Raw genomic sequence first — 21228 nt, forward strand, 5'->3', positions numbered from 1 at the left:
TTTGTTTAACACTATACTTTTGGTTAACACAATACTTATTTTTTTTTAAAGGTATGGTCAAAATGATTGACAACCCTGTTTTCAATACCTTTCAATACTTCACCTTGCAAGGATAACGGCACTGAGCCTTTTTCTAAAATGTTTTATGAGTTGGAGAACAAATTGGGGGGGCGGCGGATCATAGACCATTCCTGCATATAGAATCCGTCCATATCCTTGATATCCTTTGTCTGCGCTTATGGACTGCCCTCTTCAATTCAAACTACAAGATTTCAATGGGTTTCAAGTCCAGAGACTGAGATGGCCTTTGCAAAACGTTGATTTTGTGGCCAATTAACCATTTCCTTGTGGAAGATCTTGCTGGAAGATCCACTTGTGACAAAGTTTCAGCCTCCTGACAAAGGCAACCAGGTTTTTGGCTAAAATGTCCTGGTACTGGGTGAAGTTAATGATGCCGTTGACCTTAACAAGGGCCCCAGGACCAATGGAAGCAAAAGAGTCCGATAATATCAAAGATTCACCAACACATTTTACAGTAGGTATAGGCTTCTTTACTGCTTATGCATTCTCATTTCGACGCCAAATCCACCACTGGTATGTGTGGCCAAATAGCTCTAATTGAAGACAAATGTAAACAACTTCAGTACAGTGCATCATAGATAACGACGATCCAACGACAGTGAGAGTCATCAAACAATATCTACAGCAGCCCCTGCAGCAAAACACATAAAGTATATGTTCTACACTACAGGATAAAAAACTATTAAGTTGGGGTGCTTCCAATATCTTGTCTGTAAGAAGAGCTTCATGTACTGTATGTGACAGACCTCTGGGGTCTAATACATCTCCTGGTTTTGTAGGATTACCGCAGGGTGAGGCCTAGAGCTGAAATGTGGACTAATGCACTTCTTTACAGTTATGGGTCCCATTTCCTAAAGTGTCTCATAGGAGTGCTGTTCTAAGACCAGGTACCCTCTGTCCATGTAACCATATTAATTATTATGAAAAGGCTAAACGGATCCTAGATCAGCACTACTATGTTTCATGAATACAGGCCCTGCCCTGGTATACAGTGTACTCCAATTTTTGGGCCTGTTCTGGTACGTTATCACTTTGCTCACTTTTTTGTTGTATGATGGGAGTATTTATTCTCTTTCAAATGACATTGAATAAACCAAGTCAAAGCTGAGTCTTATTTTGGAAAATACATATCATTTGTTTGGCTCATGTGTCTTCCAGACAGTATACACAGTTTTTGGAGGACACATTGTGAGCATGTTCAACAGTGTAGTCCATTCAAAATGTCCGTTCTCAACACATCTGACAATAAGGCTATTTGTCAAGTACATGATAGCATAACTTCACATTTCTCAATGTGTCCTTATATTGACCAGTGAAAAGACGTCACACCACATCACCATTGGTGGCTGTAACTATCATTGTGGTTCTCTGCATGTGTAACAGGAAAACCTCAGTGGTATCTTTTGTATTGTCAGTGTACTTTCTGAAATCTATCATCATTTGTCATAATATCAATCACGAATACGGCTCTCGTTTTTGTAAGAGAGCTATTTAAAATAAGAATTTCAAATATAATATTAACATTTTATTACACCCTTAAAAAATGAAATAAAAAACATTTTATTACATTATTGTCTGACATTACTGTGTGAAATGCTCAGCTGTCTGCATTCTGCCTATAGGAAAACATCTATACCAAGCATACAAAGCTTGTCTTAGTTTAACATTAGAATTATTACTTGCACAGTGCACAAAAAGTATGATAATGGTGTTATCTCGGCGTAACACCCATTCTATAACGATGATATTCATTTTAATCCTTTCAGTATCACACAGTAGATATTTCCACACTTTATAATTGACCAACTCTTTCCATATAGCATGTGTTCTCAAAAAACATTTTCTAAACGTGAACGTGAGTTTTTGACAGTGTAGTTCACTAAGGAATGTTTTGATAAGGTGCTGCAGGTGTGTGGAGGAAGTTGTTAAGTTACATTCTCTTCATACCGTCATAGCGCGTCACACCCTCCCTCGCGATATCTCCACACAGCAGGCAGCTCGAGCGCAGGATGTGTTGAAAGAAGGCGGGTTTCTGACGAACAAACTCCAATAAACGAAGAGTTCGATGTTTTCTCCATCAATCTGGACATTTGAGAGGACAATAGACTTAACAGGTTGTGTTTTATTTATCAGCATTCGAGGCATGCCAGTGCTGTTGTCAAAATAACGTTATTTTGAGTAATTGTGGGCAATTGAAATAGGCAGCATCAAGGGTTACTTCAATCAATCAAACCTGGGACTTGGTACTTGATCAGAGGAGCTCACCTGCTCAGGTAAGAGAGAGTACATGGCATGCATTTCTTTGTAATATAATCTTACAAGACTGCATACGTAATGTATGGTTTTATCAATATTTGCAGATACATGTCTGATTATTATAATTCCCCACTTTATGGTGTACTTATTTCACTTGGGAACTTTTTTATTCAATATTACATGGTTGTTGACATAATTTAACTGAAAAAAAGGTAGGCCGATTTATATACAGAGATAAAAGTTGTGATGCAAAAGGAAGGTTGACCTTTATTGTTATGAATCTTGCCCTGGAGGCAAAACTGAGCGTTTCCTCTAGATTGGCCAGCTGCAAAGTCAACATTGTCTATATTGTAAAAACATTCACTTTTTGGTCTTAAATTAAGGTTAGGGTTAGGCATTAGGGTTAGTACTGTGGTTAAGTTTAAGGTTAGGTTTAAAATCAGATTTTATGACTTTGTGGCTGCTCCAGCTACACACGAAAATATAATGGTTCTAAATAGACCCAGATAAGGCTTATTTGGCTTGTAACCATAACGGAACCCTTTTTGGTGCTGTAGTTACAACCCTATTTGGACACCTTTTATATAGGACCCCTTTTAATGGTTCTTTATAGAACCTTTATGGAGAATGGTTCTATAAAGAACCGTTAAAAAAGGATCTATATAGCACCGGGAAAAAGGGTTCAGCTGTGGTTACAACCCTAATTGGGGCTATATAGAACCCTTTTTTATGTTTCTTTCTAGATACTTTATGGAGAACGGTTCTATAAAGAACCTTTTTCAATCTGAAAGTTTCTTTGTAGATCCTTTTGAAGAACCATACAGGGTTCTTTATTCTGGTGAGCCATATTATACTGTTAAAATGCTATAGGTGTTATTATTGAGTTAATTGACAAGTTGAATCAAGCGAGCTACCTCTGGAACAGCTGGGGGGTCCCTGAGGAGAGAATTGAGAACCACTGACTGATTTAGTCAACCATTTTTAATTGACACAAGGCCATACATGACTCATTCACAAAACACCATCACTTGCCATAAATAATATGCAATGGCATAACACAACACATTAGATAAACTGGAATGACACTCTCACTCACGGTTGTACAAAAAGAGCTGTGAGCAAACCACGGCCCAAAATATTCTAATGAGCCGGTCCCCAACCTTTTAATTATCACTAAAAGAGCAAAGAACCCTTTTGTGAACTGTAAAGAACCATTGAAGAGTTCAAAGGGTTTTTTGAGCCATTATGGTTCCCCACAGAACCATTACCCTTCCCAAAGAACCCTTGAGGAACCCTCATTTTTAGAGCGTATTGACCACTCTGCAGAGCTGCCTCCAGTACATGAGTCATCTCAATAAATGCCAAACTGCATAAAAAGGATGTAGTGAACAGCCTGTAATGTGCTGACATGAATAAGCATTGATTTACTTTGAACCTTCAATTTGTGTAATGACAAGCAGACATTGTTTGCAAATAACAGATAAAGACCAATAAAAGATGACATTTCAGTCAGGTTTTGAATAGCTTAATCTGCCCATTATTTTATGTTGATACATGCACAGATGAAGGCGATTTCTCAACATGTGTTCGATGAATCAAATAAGATCACCTGGATACCTTTCATTATTGAATTATTATGAGTGGAAAACAGAAGTGGAAAACAAAGTGGAAAACAAAATCACAAATGAATGTTAGGTTATAACCCTTTTACTACTTCATGGTGAGATGATCTGTGAATTACTCTGGATGCTACAATAGCCACCCAGGTCAGTAAATAAAACAAAAATGGAGAGAGTAAGCCCTAGTTCAAAATTTCTCTATCGCCGTACCAAACTAAAGAACACATATCTTTGTCTTTGGAAGAGTGGGGATAGAGTGCCTTCTGAAACCACGCAATACACCTCGTCAAACTTCTGACAATAGTTCGGCAGCCTCTTCCGCTGTTTCGGTGCTATGCAAGTGAAACAGGCCTCTGTTTCAGGCAGCGCGCCAGAGCAGTTCTTCCACTGTCAGGAGAAATGGTAATGTATGTTAAAATATGTTAATTGTATGCAAATAAAGGTTGCTTGGCCACACCCACCGCGGAAGCACAATCATGGTCTCGGATTCTCAGGTGGACTTCTGTGAGAGGTCACTGTTATGCCAGCCGACTAAACTCAACTCCACGATTCATGATGGAGTTGAGAGGTGACAAGTGTGGGCGGACTGGAGTTCCGATGTCACATAAAATAATGTTTTTTTAAAATCAAAAACGATGGATTTCCACACCCAAAGAATTGGCCGCGTTTACAAAGAACAATGTCATGGAGTTGAGTTTAGTCGGCTACTGTTATGCCTGATTTCAACCCAAAACCAACAAGGAAGTCTGCTGCAGTGTTGAGAGCGGTTGAATGAAAACAATTGGTATGCCAAGCAAAGCTCTTAACCGTCCGTGCCAGCCCACTTTTCATTTCTATTCAGTTTGACTCACCATAAGTTCAGCATCTGAACTGTGCATTATAATGTTATATCCATATCCCTTAATTATGGACGTACAAAAGCCAAAACTCAAGTGACTCAGCAAGCACATACTGAATGGGTAGCCTAGCCTACAGATGATGCATGGACTTGTTAGGCAATATATTACGGTTCTCTACCTACCAACCATTGTACTCTACTATGTTCCCCCAGGATCTAAGTTGAGTCAGCGATGGCAGGACGTTCAGGTAGCCCCCAGGTAGTTGTAAAGACAGAGGAGCAGTCCAATAGAGTCATCTTCACCTACTTCCAGGGTGACATCGGTAGCATGGTGGACCAACACTTCAACCGTGCCCTCAGCAAGGCCAGTAAGACCAAGGCCCCCAGCGGGAAGGGCAAAAAGAGCCGAAAGACTGTCAAATCTGGTGAGCAGACTGATACCTAACTATGCAATGAAGGTTGGAATTAAGACTAGAGTGATTGATTGAGTGATTGGCCAATACACTTGGAGTCCAGTGCGATTAGGAAATAAACTTTATATATATATTTTTATAATAATATATATATTATTGTGGCTGAAGGGAAGCAATTCCCCGCAGCAATGTTCCAGCGTCTAGTGGAAAGCCTTCCCAGAAGAGTGGAGGCTGTTAAAGCAGCAAAGGGGGAACCAACTCCATTAATTAATGCCTATCATTTTGGAATGAGAGGTTTGACAAGCAAGTGTCCACATACTTTTGGCCATATAGTGTACATTGATCTAAATCAGGCTTGAATTATGAATGCAGGTACTATCAGTCTGACAATGATTTTGATGTGATATGAATGTCACGAGTCCCGCCGAAGATGGTGCCTCTTCCTGTTCGGGCGGCGCTCGGCGGTCGTCGTCACCGCCCTACTAGCTGCCATCGATTTCTTTTCTTTTTGTTTCTGTTAGTTTGGGCTGATTGGGTGCACCTGTTTTGAGTTTAGTTTTGTGGGTTGGTTATTTAAGGGAAGTAAGCCCGCTGGGTTTTGTGCGGGCTTGTTATTCTGTTGTATGGTGGTGATTTTCCTATGTAGTGGATTCAGTCTTTTTATGTTGGACTGTAATTTTGACGCGCCCTGTGTTGTGTGGCGTAGCCTTCTCATTAGAGTATTTCTGGGTGAAATAAATATTTCCACTTGCAAAGGAACTACCCTGCTCTCTGCACTTGACTCCTTCATTTCACCATTGAAGTTGTAACAGAAGCCCGCACCTAACCATGGAGTCAGCAGAAGCAGCAACCACCCCTCTTCCATCGATGGAGGAGCGTGTCCTCCATCACACCGCCGTTCTCCATAGGATTGGGTCGGCAATGGACATGATGATGGAGAGAATGGAGCGATGGGAGAGGAGTGGTTTCCCGACGTCTACCCCAGCTCTTTCACGGACGTCGCAACCTACTCCTTCCACGTCGGCGTCTGGTTCCGGCGCGTTGCGTTTCGCGCTCCCGAGGGAGTACGACGGAGCGGTGGCTGGGTGCCAGGGGTTTTTGCTCCAGTTGGAGCTTTACTTGGCTACTGTTCATCCGACTCCCTCTGGAGAGGAGAGTGTTAGCCTCCTCATCTCCTGTCTGACGGGTAGAGCCCTGGAATGGGCTAACGCGGTCTGGAACGGTCCAGACTCGGTTCGAGACCACTACCCAGAGTTCACCCGCCGCTTTCGGGCCGTATTTGACCATCCTCAGGAGGGCCGTGCGGTGGGTGAGCGACTGTTCCACCTCAGACAGGAGACGAGGAGTGCGCAAGACTTCGCGTTGGAGTTCCGGACCTTGGCTGCTGGTGCGGGGTGGAATGACAGGGCCCTGATGGACCATTACCGATGTAGCATTCGGGAGGACGTCCGTCGGGAGCTAGCTTGTCGGGACAATACACTCTCCCTTGATGAGCTGATTGACATGTCAATACGACTGGACAACCTGCTAGCTGCCTGCGGGCGTTCAGAGGGGGTCCTGTCAGTTCCACCTCCCAGCCCTCCCGCTCCAACTCCGATGGCGTTGGGAGGAGCTGCATCTAGGGGGACCGGAGGAGGTGGCTTCTCTTGCACCTACTGTGGCCGGAGAGGACACACTTCGGATCGGTGCTGGAGGAGTCCATCTGGGAGTCGGGATGGCAGGCGGAATACTCCTCGGCCACCCCAGGTGAGTAGGCACAAGACTCACCCAGAGCTCCCTGTTGGTCACATGTTTTTGGTTATTTTTTTTCACTGCGTTTTTCCCCTCTCTTCAGCATAAGGCGCTAGTCGACTCAGGCGCAGCTGGGAGTTTTATGGATCGCGGACTCGCCCGTAAGTTGGGTATTCCGCTGGTGCAGATAGGCCCACCTTTTCCCGTGCACTCCCTAGATAGCCGACCGTTAGGGTCAGGGCTGGTCAGGGAGGCTACGATTCCGCTGGACATGGTAACCCAGGGGGATCATAGGGAGCAGATCAGTTTTTACCTTATTGATTCACCTGGGTTTCCAGTGGTGTTGGGGGTTCCCTGGCTAGCCATTCACAATCCCCTCATTTCCTGGAGACAGGGAGCTCTTCAGGGGTGGTCAGATGAGTGTTCAGGTAGGTGTGTGGGAGTTTCCATCGGTGCCACGTCGGTGGAGAGTCCAGATCAGGTTTCCACTGTGCGCATTCCCCCAGAATATGCCGATTTGGCTATCGCTTTTAGTAAGACAAAAGCGACCAAATTACCACCTCATCGACGGTGGGATTGCGTGATAAACCTCCAGGAGAACGCTGCACTTCCCAGGAGTCACGTGTACCCATTGTCACAGGAGGAGACGTTGGCTATGGAGACATATGTCACGGAAGCCCTGGGACAAGGGTTCATTCGGCCCTCCATGTCACCCGCTTCCTCGAGTTTCTTTTTTGTGAGAAAAAAGGAGGGAGGACTGCGTCCGTGCATTGATTATCGAGGTCTAAATTCAATCACAGTGGGATTTAGTTATCCACTACCTCTCATCGCTACGGCGATGGAATCATTCCACGGAGCGCGTTTTTTCACAAAACTGGACCTCAGGAGCGCGTATAATCTGGTGCGTATTCGGGGAGGAGACGAGTGGAAAACAGCGTTTAGTACCACATCAGGCCACTATGAGTACCTCGTCATGCCGTATGGGTTGAAGAATGCTCCAGCCGTCTTCCAATCCTTTGTAGATGAGATTCTCAGGGACCTGCACGGGCAGGGTGTAGTAGTATATATTGATGACATCTTGATCTATTCTGCCACACGCGCCGCGCATGTCTCCCTGGTGCGCAGGGTGCTTGGGCGACTGCTGGAGCATGACCTATACGTCAAGGCTGAGAAATGTGTGTTCTCCAAACCAGCCGTTTCTTTCCTGGGATATCGTATTTCCACCTCGGGGGTGGTGATGGAGTGTGACCGCGTTAACGCCGTGCGTAATTGGCCGACTCCAACCACGGTAAAGGAGGTGCAGCGGTTTTTAGGGTTTGCCAATTACTACCGGAGGTTTATCCGGGGTTTTGGCCAAGTGGCGGCGCCCATTACCTCACTGCTGAAGGGGGGGCCGGTGCGTCTACGGTGGTCGGCCGAGGCAGATGGAGCCTTCAACCAGTTGAAGGTAAGGTTTACTGAGGCTCCCGTATTGGCGCATCCGGACCCTTCGTCAGCGTTCATAGTGGAGGTGGATGCGTCCGAGGCTGGTGTTGGAGCCGTGCTATCACAGCGCTCGGGCACGCCACCGAAGCTCCGTCCCTGTGCTTTCTTTTCTAAGAAGCTGGGTCCGGCGGAGCGGAACTATGATGTGGGGGACCGGGAGTTGCTAGCTATGGTAAAAGCCCTGAAGGTGTGGAGACACTGGCTTGAGTGGGCTAAATACCCTTTTCTCATCTGGACTGACCACCGCAATCTGGAGTATATCCGAGAGGCGAAGAGACTGAATCCGCGTCAGGCTAGGTGGGCCATGTTTTTTACTCGCTTTCGATTTACAATCTCTTACCGACCAGGTTCCCTCAACACTAAGGCCGACGCTCTGTCTCGTCTTTATGACACGGATGACCGGCCCATCGATCCGACTCCCATCCTTCCAGCCTCTTGTGTGGTGGCCCCGGTGGTATGGGAGGTGGACGCGGACATCGAGCGGGCGTTAAGGGTAGAACCTGTGCCGTCCCAGTGTCCGACTGGCCTGAGGTACGTACCGCTTGGTGTTCGTGATCGATTGATTCGGTGGGCTCACACACTACCTTCTTCGGGTCATCCGGGGATTGAGAGGACAGTGCGGGGTCTTAGGGGGAAATACTGGTGGCCCACCTTGGCTAAGGACGTGAGATCCTATGTCTCTTCCTGCTCGGTATGCGCACAGAGTAAGGCTCCTAGGCACCTGCCGAGAGGGAAGTTACAACCCCTCCCGGTTCCACAACGGCCATGGTCTCATCTATCGGTAGATTTTCTGACTGATTTTCCCCCTTCACAGGGGAACACTACCGTTCTGGTCGTTGTGGATCGGTTTTCTAAGTCCTGTCGTCTCCTTCCATTGCCTGGTCTCCCTACGGCCCTACAGACTGCGGAGGCTCTATTTACCCACGTCTTCCGGCACTACGGGGTGCAGGAGGACATCGTATCTGATCGAGGTCCCCAGTTCACGTCCCGGGTGTGGAGGGCGTTTATGGAGCGTCTGGGGGTCTTGGTCAGCCTTACCTCTGGGTATCACCCCGAAAGTAATGGGCAGGTGGAAAGAGTGAACCAAGAGGTGGGTAGGTTTCTGAGGTCGTATTGCCAGGACCGGCCAGGAGAATGGGCGAGGTACGTCCCGTGGGCAGAGTTGGCCCAGAACTCGCTCCGCCACTCCTCTACTGACATGTCGCCATTTGAATGCGTACTGGGGTACCAGCCGGTCCTGGCTCCGTGGCATCAGAGCCAGACCGAAGCTCCTGCGGTGGAGGAGTGGGTACAGCGCTCTAGGGAGACCTGGCGGGCAGTCCAGGACTCTCTCAGGAAGGCCAGTGAACGGCAGAAGAAGAGCGCTGACCGCCACCGCAGTGAGGCCCCTGTGTTCGCACCAGGGGACAGGGTCTGGCTCTCGACCCGAAACCTGCCCCTCCGCCTGCCCTGCCGGAAGCTGGGGCCGCAGTGTGTGGGGCCATTTAAAGTCCTGAGGAGGATAAACGAGGTGTGTTATAGGTTGCAACTCCCTTCTTACTATCGTATTAACCCCTCGTTTCATGTGTCTCTCCTCAGGCCGGTGGTAGCTGGTCCCCTTCAGGAAGGTGAGGTGCCGGAGGTCCCTCCGCCCTCTCTGGATATCGATGGGTCCCCGGCGTACACAGTACGAGCGATTCTGGACTCGAGACGCCGGGTGAGGGGCCTGCAGTACCTCGTTGACTGGGAGGGGTACGGCCCGGAGGAGAGGTGCTGGGTACCGGGGAGAGACATTTTAGATCCTTCCCTCTTGGTTGATTTCCACCGTCGCCACCTGGATTGTCCTGCGCCTCGCCCTCCGGGTCGTCCTCGAGGCCGGGGTCGGCGCGCTGCGGGAGCCGCGCGTCAGAGGGGGGGTACTGTCACGAGTCCCGCCGAAGATGGTGCCTCTTCCTGTTCGGGCGGCGCTCGGCGGTCGTCGTCACCGCCCTACTAGCTGCCATCGATTTCTTTTCTTTTTGTTTCTGTTAGTTTGGGCTGATTGGGTGCACCTGTTTTGAGTTTAGTTTTGTGGGTTGGTTATTTAAGGGAAGTAAGCCCGCCGTGCGGGCTTGTTATTCTGTTGTATGGTGGTGATTTTCCTATGTAGTGGATTCAGTCTTTTTATGTTGGACTGTAATTTTGACGCGCCCTGTGTTGTGTGGCGTAGCCTTCTCATTAGAGTATTTCTGGGTGAAATAAATATTTCCACTTGCAAAGGAACTACCCTGCTCTCTGCACTTGACTCCTTCATTTCACCATTGAAGTTGTAACAATGAAGGAAAAGGGCTTCATGTTTCTAGAACCGTATCGCAATTGAGAATCGATTCACGTTTAGATGGAGTAATTGGCTGTTTTGGCTGCCAGAGCCAGTATACAGTGCATTCGGAAAGTATTGAGACCCCTTGACTTTTTCCACATTTTGTTACATTACGTATTCTTAAATGGATTAAATCGTCCGGGACAGCGCGTCTGCCTTCACGTTCTGGGAACCTGGTCTGTATGATAGGGTGAAAACAAAGCGGGTGAAAAACATTGCCCACCTCGCCTGGCGAGGGTCCAGTCTCCTCGCCACCCGGATGTACTCCAGATTGCGGTGGTCAGTCCAAATGAGGAAAGGGTGTCTAGCCCCCTCAAGCCAATGTCTCCACGCCTTCAGAGCCCTGACAACAGCCAACAGCTCCCGGTCCCCCACATCATAGTTTCGCTCCGCCGGGCTGAGCTTCTTCGAAAAGAAAGCACAGGGGCGGAGTTTTAGTGGCGTAACCGAGCACTGAGACAGCACAGCTCCTATCCCAGCCTCGGATGCGTCCACCTCTACTATGAATGCCAAGGAGGGATCAGGATGAGCCAGCACGGGAGCCGAGGTAAACAGAGCCTTCAGGTGACTAAAAGCCCTGTCCGCCCCAGTTGACCACTGCAGTCGCACCGGTCCCTCCTTCAGCAAGGAGGTAATGTGAGCCACTACCTGACCAAAGCCCCGGATAAATCTCCGGTAGTAGTTGGCAAACCCTAAGAACCGCTGCACCTCCTTTACCGTGGTTGGAGTCGGCCAATTACGCACGGCTGAAATGCGGTCATTCTCCATCTCCACCCCTGACGCAGAAAGGCGGTACCCTAGGAAGGAGACGGACTGTTGGAAGAACAGACATTTCTCCGCCTTGACGTACAGGTCATGCTCCAACAATCGACCAAGCACCCTGCGTACCAGGGACACATGCTCGGCGCGTGTGTCGGAGTATATTAGAATGTCATCTATATACACCACCACACCCTGCCCGTGCAGGTCCCTGAAAATCTCATCTACAAAGGATTGGAAGACTGATGGAGCATTCATCAACCCGTACGGCATGACGAGGTACTCATAGTGCCCAGAAGTGGTACTAAATGCCGTCTTCCACTCATCCCCCGCCCGGATACGTTCCAGGTTGTAAGCGCTCCTGAGATCCAATTTTGTGAAGAAGCGCGCCCCGTGCAATGACTCTGTCAAACTGGCTATGAGAGGTAACGGGTAACTGTACTTTACCGTGATCTGATTAAGACCACGATAGTCAATACACGGGCGTAAACCTCCATCCTTCTTCTTCACAAAAAAGAAACTCGAGGAGGCAGGTGAAATGGAAGGCCGAATGTATCCCTGTCCCAGAGATTCGGTGACATATGTTTCCATAGCCGCCGTCTCCTCCTGTGACAGAGGATACAGGTGACTCCTGGGAGGTGCTGCGTCTACCAAGAGATTTAATTCACAATCCCCCCGTCGATGGGGTGGTAATTGAGTCACCTTCTTTTTACAGAAGGCGAGTGCCAACCTGGTTTGGACTCTCCACCGTAGTTGTACCTAAGGAAACATCTACACACCTCCCTGAGCACTGACGGTACCATCCCTTGAGAGCCCTCTGTTGCCATGAAATAGTGGGGTCATGTGAGGCCAACCAGGGAAGGCCCAACACAACAGGAAACGCAGGAGAGTTGATCAGAAAGGGTCTAATTCTCTCCTCATGACCCTCCTGCGTTATCATACAGAGTGGAGCTGTGACCTCCCTAATTAGCCCCGACCCCAAAGGACGACTATCTAAGGCATGTACAGGGAAGGGAACATCAACGGGAACAATAGGGATCCCTAATCTACGTGCAAAGGAACGGTCAATAAAGTTCCCAGCCGCGCCTGGATCGACTAAGCGCCTTATGCTGGGAATGTGGGGAAAACTCAGGAAATTCTATAAACAACCACATGTGCGCAACAGGGAGCTCTGGGTGAGTCGGGTGCCTACTCACCTGGGATGATCCACAGGCGCTCCGCCTGCTACCTCGACTCCCTGGGGAACCTCCCCAGCACCGACCAGCAGTGTGCCCTCTGCGGCCACAGGTGGTGCAGGGAATGGAACCCCCTCCGGTCCCCCTCATAGCAGCACCTCCCAGCTCCATCGGTGTTGGATCGGAAGTGCTGGGGGATGGAACTGACGGACCCCGATCCGGACGTCCGCGGGAGGCCAACAAGTTATCCAGCCGGATGGATAGGGTCCACCAGCTGGTCAAGTTTAAGGGTGGTGTCCCTGCAGGCTAGCTCCCTGCGAACATCCTCGCGTAAACTACACCTGTAGTGGTCGATCAGGGCTGCTCATTCCATCCCGCGCCGGCGGCCAGAGTGCGAAAGTCCAGCGCTAACTCTTGTGCGCTCCTCATCCCCTGTCTGAGATGATATAGTCTTTCCCCCGCCGCTCTCCCTTCAGGTGGATGATCAAAAACCGCCCAGAAGCGGCGGGTGAAATCTTCGTAATCGTCTAACGCCGGTCCTTCTCTTCCCCAGATGGCGTTGGCCCATTCCAGTGCTTTACCCGTCAGACAGGAGATGATGGCGTTCACACTCTCGCGTCCCGAAGGAGCCGGCCGAACTGTTGCCAGGTAGAGCTGGAGAGCTGGAGAAGAAACCCCTGGCACCCGGCAGCCGTTCCGTCATATACCCCCGGGAGCGATAGCCGAATTCCACTGGGTGCTGGTGAAGAAGGGGTGGAGTCGAGGGAGGTTGTTGTGGGAGCGGGGGTGATGATGATGGGGTTGCCGGAAAACCCCCTCTCTCCCATCTCTCCATAGTTTGCAGCACGCGATCCATGGCAGTACCGAGACTCTGTAACATAGTCACGTGCTGCTGGACGCGCTCCTCCACTGGTAGAGGATGGCTGGGTGCACCTGCTGACTCCATTCTTTAGGTGCGTGATTCTGTCAGTGTTCCAGGTAAATGGAATGAAGCGGAGTCAGGCGCAGAACACAGGTATGAGTAAAGCCACGATCTTTACTCTATATCAACAATAATCCAACAAGGATAAACATAAACAATCCAGAACATGTACACGGAACCACTTGACAAACCACAAGCACGCACAAAACAAAAGGGGAAGCCAGAGGGTTAAATAAGGAACATGATTATGGAATGGAAACCAGGTGTGTACAATGAAGACAAAACAAAACGAAAATGAAACATGGATCGGTGGTGACTAGAAAGCCGGTGACGTCGACCGCCGAACCCCGCCCGAACAAGGAGAGGGACCAACTTCGGCGGAAGTCGGCGGAAGTCGATGCACTGTATACAGTTAAATGTGCACGTTTACATACACTTATGTTGGAGTCATTAAAACGCGTTTTTCAACCACTCCAAAAATGTATTGTTAACAAACTATAGTTTTGGCAAGTCGGTTAGGACATCTACTTTGTGCCTGACACAAGTAATTTTTCAAACAATTGTTTACAGACATATTATTTCACTTATAATTTACTGTATCACAATTCCAGTGGGTCAGAAGTTTACATACACTAAGTTAACTGTGCCTTCAAACTGCTTGGAAAATTCCAGAAAATTATGTCATGCTTAAGAAGCTTCTGATAGGCTAATTGACATAATTCGAGTCAATTGGAGGTGTACATGTGGATGTATTTTAAGGCCTACCTTCAAAATCAGTGCCTCTGCTTGACATCATGGGAAAATCAAAAGAAATCAGTCAAGACCTCAGAAAAAAAATGGTAGACCTCCACAAGTCTGGTTCATCCTTGGGAGCAATTTCCAAATGCCGGAAGGTACCACGTTCATCTGTACAAACAATAGTACGTAAGTATAAACACCATGGGACCACGCAGCCGTCATACCGCTCAGGAAGGAGAGGCGTTCTGTCTCCTAGAGATGAACGTACTTTGGTGCGAAAAGTGCAAATCAATCCCGGAAAAACAGCAAAGGACATTGTGAAGATGCTGGAGGAAACAGGTACAAAAGTATCTATATCCACATTAAAACTAGTCCTATATCGACATAACCTGAAAGGCCGCTCAGCAAGGAAGAAGCCACTGCTCCAAAACCGCTATAAAAAAGCCAGACTACGGTTTGCAACTGCACATGGGGACAAAGATCGTTCTTTTTGGAGAAATGTCCTCTGGTCTGATGAAACAAAAATATAACTGTTTGGCCATAATGACCATCATTATGTCTGGTGGACAAAGGGGGAGACTTGCAAGCCGAAGAACACCATCCCAACCGTGAAGCACGGGGGTGGCAGCATCATGTTGTGGGGGTGCTTTGCTGCAGGAGGGACTGGTACACTTCACAAAATAGATGGCATCATGAGGATGGAAAATTATGTGGATATATTGAAGCAACATCTCAAGACATCAGTCAGGAAGTTAAAGCTTGGTCGCAAATGGGTCTTCCAAATAGACAATGACCCAAAGCATACTTCCAAGTTGTTGCAAAATGGCTAAAGGACAACAAAGTCAAGGTATTGGAGTGGCCATCACAAAGCCCTGACCTCAATCCCATAGAAAATTGGTGGGCAGAACTGAAAAAGCATGTGCGAGCAAGGAGGCCTACTAACCTGACTCAGTTACACCAGCTTTGTTAGGAGGAATGGGCCAAAATTCCTCCCAACTAATTGTGGGAAGCTTGTGGAAGGCTACCCGAAACGTTTGACCCAAGTTAAACAATTTAAAGGAAATGCTACCAAATACTAACTGAGGGTATGGCAACTTCTGACCCATTGGGAATGTGATGAAAGAAATAAAAGCTGAAATAAATCATGCTCTCTACTATTATTCTGACATTTCACATTCTGAAAACAAAGTGGTGATCCTAACTAACCTAAGACAGGGAATTTTTACTAGGATTAAATGTCAGGAATTGTTAAAAACTGCGTTTAAATGTATTTGGCTAGGGTGTATGTAAACTTCCGACTTCAACTGTATGTATGTACATATATATGTATGTACATACACTGCTCAAAAAATAAAGGGAACACTATAATAACACATCCTAGATCTGAATGAATGAAATATTCTTATAAAATACTTTTTTCTTTACATAGTTGAATGTGCTGACAACAAAATCACACAAAAATGATCAATGGAAATCAAATTTATCAACCCATGGAGGTCTGGATTTGGAGTCACACTCAAAATTAAAGTGGAAAACCACACTACAGGCTGATCCAACTTTGATGTAATGTCCTTAAAACAAGTCAAAATGAGGCTCAGTAGTGTGTGTGGCCTCCACGTGCCTGTATGACCTCCCTACAACGCCTGGGCATGCTGAGGTGGCGGATGGTCTCCTGAGGGATCTCCTCCCAGACCTGGACTAAAGCATCCGCCAACTCCTGGACAGTCTGTGGTGCAACGTGGCGTTGGTGGATGGAGCGAGACATGATGTCCCAGATGTGCTCAATTGGATTCAGGTCTGGGGAACGGGCGGGCCAGTCCATAGCATCAATGCCTTGCTCTTGCAGGAACTGCTGACACACTCCAGCCACATGAGGTCTAGCATTGTCTTGCATTAGGAGGAACCCAGGGCCGACCGCACCAGCATATGGTCTCACAAGGGGTCTGAGGATCTCATCTCGGTACCTAATGGCAGTCAGGCTACCTCTGGCGAGCACATGGAGGGCTGTGCGGCCCCCCAAAGAAATGCCACCCCACACCATGACTGACCCACCGCCAAACCGGTCATGCTGGAGGATGTTGCAGGCAGCAGAACGTTCTCCACGGCGTCTCCAGACTCTGTCACATGTGCTCATGTGCTCAGTGTGTACCTGCTTTCATCTGTGAAGAGCACAGGGCGCCAGTGGCGAATTTGCCAATCTTGGTGTTCTCTGGCAAATGCCAAACATCCTGCACGGTGTTGGGCTGTAAGCACAACCCCCACCTGTGGACGTCGGGCCCTCATACCACCCTCATGGAGTCTGTTTCTGACCGTTTGGGGCAGACACATGCACATTTGTGGCCTGCTGGAGGTCATTTTGCAGGGCTCTGGCAGTGCTCCACCTGCTCCTCCTTGCACAAAGGCAGAGGTAGCGGTCCTGCTGCCGGGTTGTTGCCCTCCTACGGCCTCCTACACGTCTCCTGATGTACTGGCCTGTCTCCTGGTAGCGCCTCCATGCTCTGGACACTACGCTGACAGACACAGCAAACCTTCTTGCCACAGCTCGCATTGATGTGCCATCCTGGATGAGCTGCACTACCTGAGCCACTTGTGTGGGTTGTAGACTCCGTCTCATGCTACCACTAGAGTGAAAGCACCGCCAGCATTCAAAAGTGACCAAAACATCAGCCAGGAAGCATAGGAACTGAGAAGTGGAGAACCACTCCTTTATTGTGGGTGTCTTGCTAATTGCCTATAATTTCCACCTTTTGTCTATTCCATTTGCACAACAGCATGTGAAATTTATTGTCAATCAGTGTTGCTTCCTAAGTGGACAGTTTGATTTCACAGAAGTGTGATTGACTTGGAGTTACATTGTGTTATTTAAGTGTTCCCTTAATTTTTTTGAGCAGTGTATATATATGAGATTTTTCTTGTTGAAATGATGCAGGGAATGTTATTTTATGAACTTACATTTTATCTGCTAATTTCATAGCTTGTCTATCCCCTAAAAAATATATATACAAAAAGGCATTACATTCTTTTGCAGTGAACTTTGTATGCTATCATCATGATGCTGTGTGCACCAAACAAGAAAACGTGTGCTCACTGACATGTGAAATGTACAAAATTAACACATTTCGAGACACTTACTTTGTGGATGTATTTTTCTAAATCCACATCTGTTTCAGAGTCTGACTCAACATCTTGCCAGTGGGTTGTTCCAACCCCATCTTGGTCGGAAGACCATTTTCCCCCTGTGTCTGGTCGCCTTCATCTGAGCAGCACCAATGAGTCTCTCTCCAGCCACCGCCAGGCTCTCAGCTCCCCAGATGAGAGCACCAACCCCTTAGCCTTCACTCCTAGGCAACATGGTGGTCTGGGCCTGCCTGCCATGGCCTATCCCCACTCCATGTCCCATGAGGGCCTGGGGGTCACTGGACAGCCTTACACCAACTCCCTGCTCAATCTCCTCCACAGTGACCGGTCAGAGGTGGCTGCAGGCGTGGCCTCGGGCTCCAAACCAGAGCTCCTCCCTAGCTGGACGGGTCAACCTGGCTTCAGAGACCCCATGAACCCTGACTCAGGTATGGCTGCCTCTACCCAGATCCCTTATCACTATGCATGTGTAGGGAGAGGGAGACTTCTTTCTTTCACATAGATTAGATAGTGAACTGACAAATAAATATATAATTCCAAATCCATTGGATTTTGTAAAGATTAGGGAGGTTTTACAGTATCTGTGCCACAGTGTATTTTTTTAAACTTAATTTAATTTGGTGGTTTGCTTGGTTTTCCAAAGGTCTCTTTTGAGTTATTCAACACCTATTCTACCCTCTTTTGGGAATAGGTCTGCAGAAAAAGGAACTCTATTGGTATTAAATGAAGCATGACCGCGCAGGGAAGAGAGGAGTCTGCAACATGTGCATGCTGTGTTCACTCCTCTGGTTATCAGACAGGCCTCCTCCACAGCCACTAGAAGAAGGAAGTGCCGGTAACTCTCCCCTCTGTTCCTCTTCAAAGGATGACTTCAGTTCCTTGCAATGCAACAGCTGGAACTGCCTCTCAGAAACAAATCACTTACTGACTAACCAGTTTGCAAACCGGATCATAATTCACATCAAAGACCAAGGTGACAACCACTGCCAGTATGCTGCCTACAACTCAATAACTTTAAGCATTTATACAGAAGGACAGAGAGAGAGGGAGGGAGAGGGAGAAGGGGGGTGTTTTGCATGTGTAAGAAAAACAGTGTTATGTCAAAAGTAGCCTGTATCGACTGTGGAGAAACTTTACAATGTTTTTTAAGAGTATTTTATTGAAATGTTGGTGTTTAGGAATATCTGTTTCCTCTGATGTGTGGACTTCTAAAGGAGGGGGTTTTGATGTGATTTTCAATTGTGATATGGAAACAGAAACTGTTTTAATTTTTTTGCACATAACAAATTAATGAAATGCAGTTGATATCCTAATAAATGATTGCCAAAGTAACCATGAAAATGAAAGATGTTTATGAAGAGGTCTTTGTTATTCAGAGATTTCTGCTGAGAATACCAAGTAGACAATCTGCATTGCATTGTAGGAATTGACACAAACCTCTTTTACTGTAATAATTGAGTTGTGATTTGTGATTAAACATAAAAAAATTATCTGTTCCATCTTAAAAGTAGACTCAGGGAAATGACATTGCCACGAGCAGCATCACAGATATTGAGATGAGCAAGATGCAAGACTTTGCTCCCACACAGTCACACACAGTATCTGTGCATGGGTTCACTTCACGCTGTTAGAGTGTGGTAGCCACAGGACCAAAACGGGAGAAGTTGAGCCTTGCTGTTTACTTTCTGCATCTACGTCATATCGCTGAGTCTACCTTCAATGAAGTGGAAATACATGATGAACTGGATCAGATGAGATATCTCTCGCCACATAGTGTACATTACTTTCACAGGAACAGACCTCAAGCCATTTAGAATAAGTGTGACAATACTGCCATCCCGTGGCTGAAAATAAGAAGAGGGAAAAGGTGCCAAATGTATTTTATTTTCAAATTGAAAAAGTTAAGAAATAAATACTAGACTACTAAATATGGTCATGTTTTTGCATTCATTTTTTTATGTTCATTATGTGTATTTACATTTAAATTTCAGTAATTTAGCAGACGCTCTTATCCAGAACAACATACAGTTAATGCATTCATCTTAAGATAGCTGGGTGGGACAACCACATATCACAGGCATATTAAGTACACTTTTCCTCAATAAAGTAGCTAACAGCAACAAAGTCAGAGCTAGAAAGGGGGGGGGGGGGTTGAGGTGAGGAGGAGGATTATTTAAGATACTCTTTGAAGAGGTCCCTACCTCTTTCAGGTACTTTTGGAAGATGGGCAGGGACTCTGCTGTCCTAGCTTCAGGGGGAAGCTGGTTCCACCATTGGGGTGCCAGGACAGAGAAGAGCTTGGGTACGTGGTGCAGACACAGATCCTCTCCACGTCACCTGGTAGGAGTGGCTTGCCAGGTATGATGCAATCCAAGAGTGTGCAGAGCCTGAGACACCCAGCCCTGGAGGGTGGAGAGGAGGATCTGATGGTTCACAGTGTCAAAGGCAGCGGATAGATCTAGGAGGATGAGAGAGAGTCAGCTTTGGCAGTGCAGAGAGCCTCCGTGACACAGAGAAGAGAAATCTCGGCTGAGTGATACGTCTTGAAGCCTGACTGGTTGGGGTCAAGAAGTTCATTCTGAGAGAGATAACGAGAGAGTTGATCAGAGACAGCACACTCAAGTGTTTTGGAAAGAAAAGAAAGAAGGGATACAGGTTTATAGTCTTTGATGTCAGATTAGTTGAGTGTTAGTTTCTTGAGAAGGGGAGTGACTCGGGCCATTTTAAAGTCAAGAGGGGACGCAGCCAGTGGTCAGGGATGAGTTGATCGAGGAAATGTGGATTGGGAGAAGATCTCCAGAGATGGTCTGGAGAAGGGAGTAGAGGATGGGGTCGAGCGGGCAGGTTGTCAGGCGACCAGACCTCACTAGTCGCATGATTTCTTCTGGAAAGAGAGGAGAGACAGAGGTCAAGGCGTAGGGTAGTTCTGTGTGAGTGGGACCAGTGGACTTAATAGGCTGAGTGAATGAGGAGCGGATGTCGTCAACCTTCTTTTCAAAGTGGTTGACAAAGTCGCAGGCAGAGAGGGAGGAGTGAGGGGGAGGAGGATTAAGGAGCAGGGAAAAGGTGGGAAATAGTTTCCTAGGGTTAGAGGCAGAAGCTTCAAATGTATAGTGATAGAAGGTGGATTTAGCCGCAGATACTGAGGAAGAGAAGGCAGTGGGGAGCTCGCAATGAGTCACTCAGGCACGGAGCAGGAGGGGAGGGCCAAGCCACCCAGGAGGAAAGGGGACAGTGCGAGTCATAGGATGCAGAAAGGGAGGAGACTAGGGTCGAAGAGGCAAAATCAGGAGACAGGAGGGAGAAGAATTAAGCAGAAGGGAGAGATGATAGGATAGAAGAGGAGAGAGTAGTGGGAGAGAGAGAGCAAAGATTGCAACGGCGCAAGACCATCTGGGTAGGGGCTGAGTGGCTAGGGTTGGAGGAAAGGGAGACAGAAAAGGAAACAAAGTGGTGTATCAGAAACGTGGAGGGGGGTTGCAGTGAAATGAGAAGGCTAACAGCTTCTGGTAAAGTTGATGTACATCGTATTGCCTGTCTTGTTAGTTGGGGATTGGGAAAGGGTGAGGCCAAAAAAGGCAAGGAGGGGAAAGAGAGAGTTGGAAAAAAATAATAGAAGGGAGGTTGAAGTCGCCAAGTATGAAGAGCGGTGAGACGTAGTCAGGAAATGAGCTTATCAAGGTGTCAAGCTCATTGGCCCAAGGGCACCTGGTGGGCGATAGATGACAACAACGC

General features: G+C 47.4%; 1 protein-coding gene across 1 annotated transcript; it reads left to right on the forward strand.

The window, feature by feature from the left end:
* The first annotated feature begins 1878 nt into the window (after window positions 1-1878).
* On the forward strand, window positions 1879-19425 carry LOC139574210 (transcription cofactor vestigial-like protein 2). The gene is made up of 4 exons (XM_071398568.1): window positions 1879-2354; window positions 5008-5219; window positions 17526-17921; window positions 18185-19425. The coding sequence occupies exons 2-4, from the start codon at window positions 5027-5029 to the stop codon at window positions 18214-18216; spliced, it is 621 nt and encodes a 206-aa protein (XP_071254669.1). The 5' UTR covers window positions 1879-2354; window positions 5008-5026; the 3' UTR covers window positions 18217-19425.
* Window positions 19426-21228: the final 1803 nt, after the last annotated feature.

This window comes from Salvelinus alpinus, chromosome 4, assembly GCF_045679555.1.
Source record: "Salvelinus alpinus chromosome 4, SLU_Salpinus.1, whole genome shotgun sequence".
Taxonomy (NCBI): Eukaryota; Metazoa; Chordata; class Actinopteri; order Salmoniformes; family Salmonidae; genus Salvelinus; species Salvelinus alpinus.

Excerpts from the sequence above, each read along its gene's own strand:
- LOC139574210 (XM_071398568.1), top strand. The coding sequence starts at position 5,027 with ATGGCAGGACGTTCAGGTAGCCCCCAGGTAGTTGTAAAGACAGAGGAG. Across the intron at positions 5,220-17,525 it reads CCGAAAGACTGTCAAATCTG|AGTCTGACTCAACATCTTGC; the intron begins GTGAGCAGACTG and ends CATCTGTTTCAG. Across the intron at positions 17,922-18,184 it reads CCCCATGAACCCTGACTCAG|GTCTGCAGAAAAAGGAACTC; the intron begins GTATGGCTGCCT and ends TTTTGGGAATAG.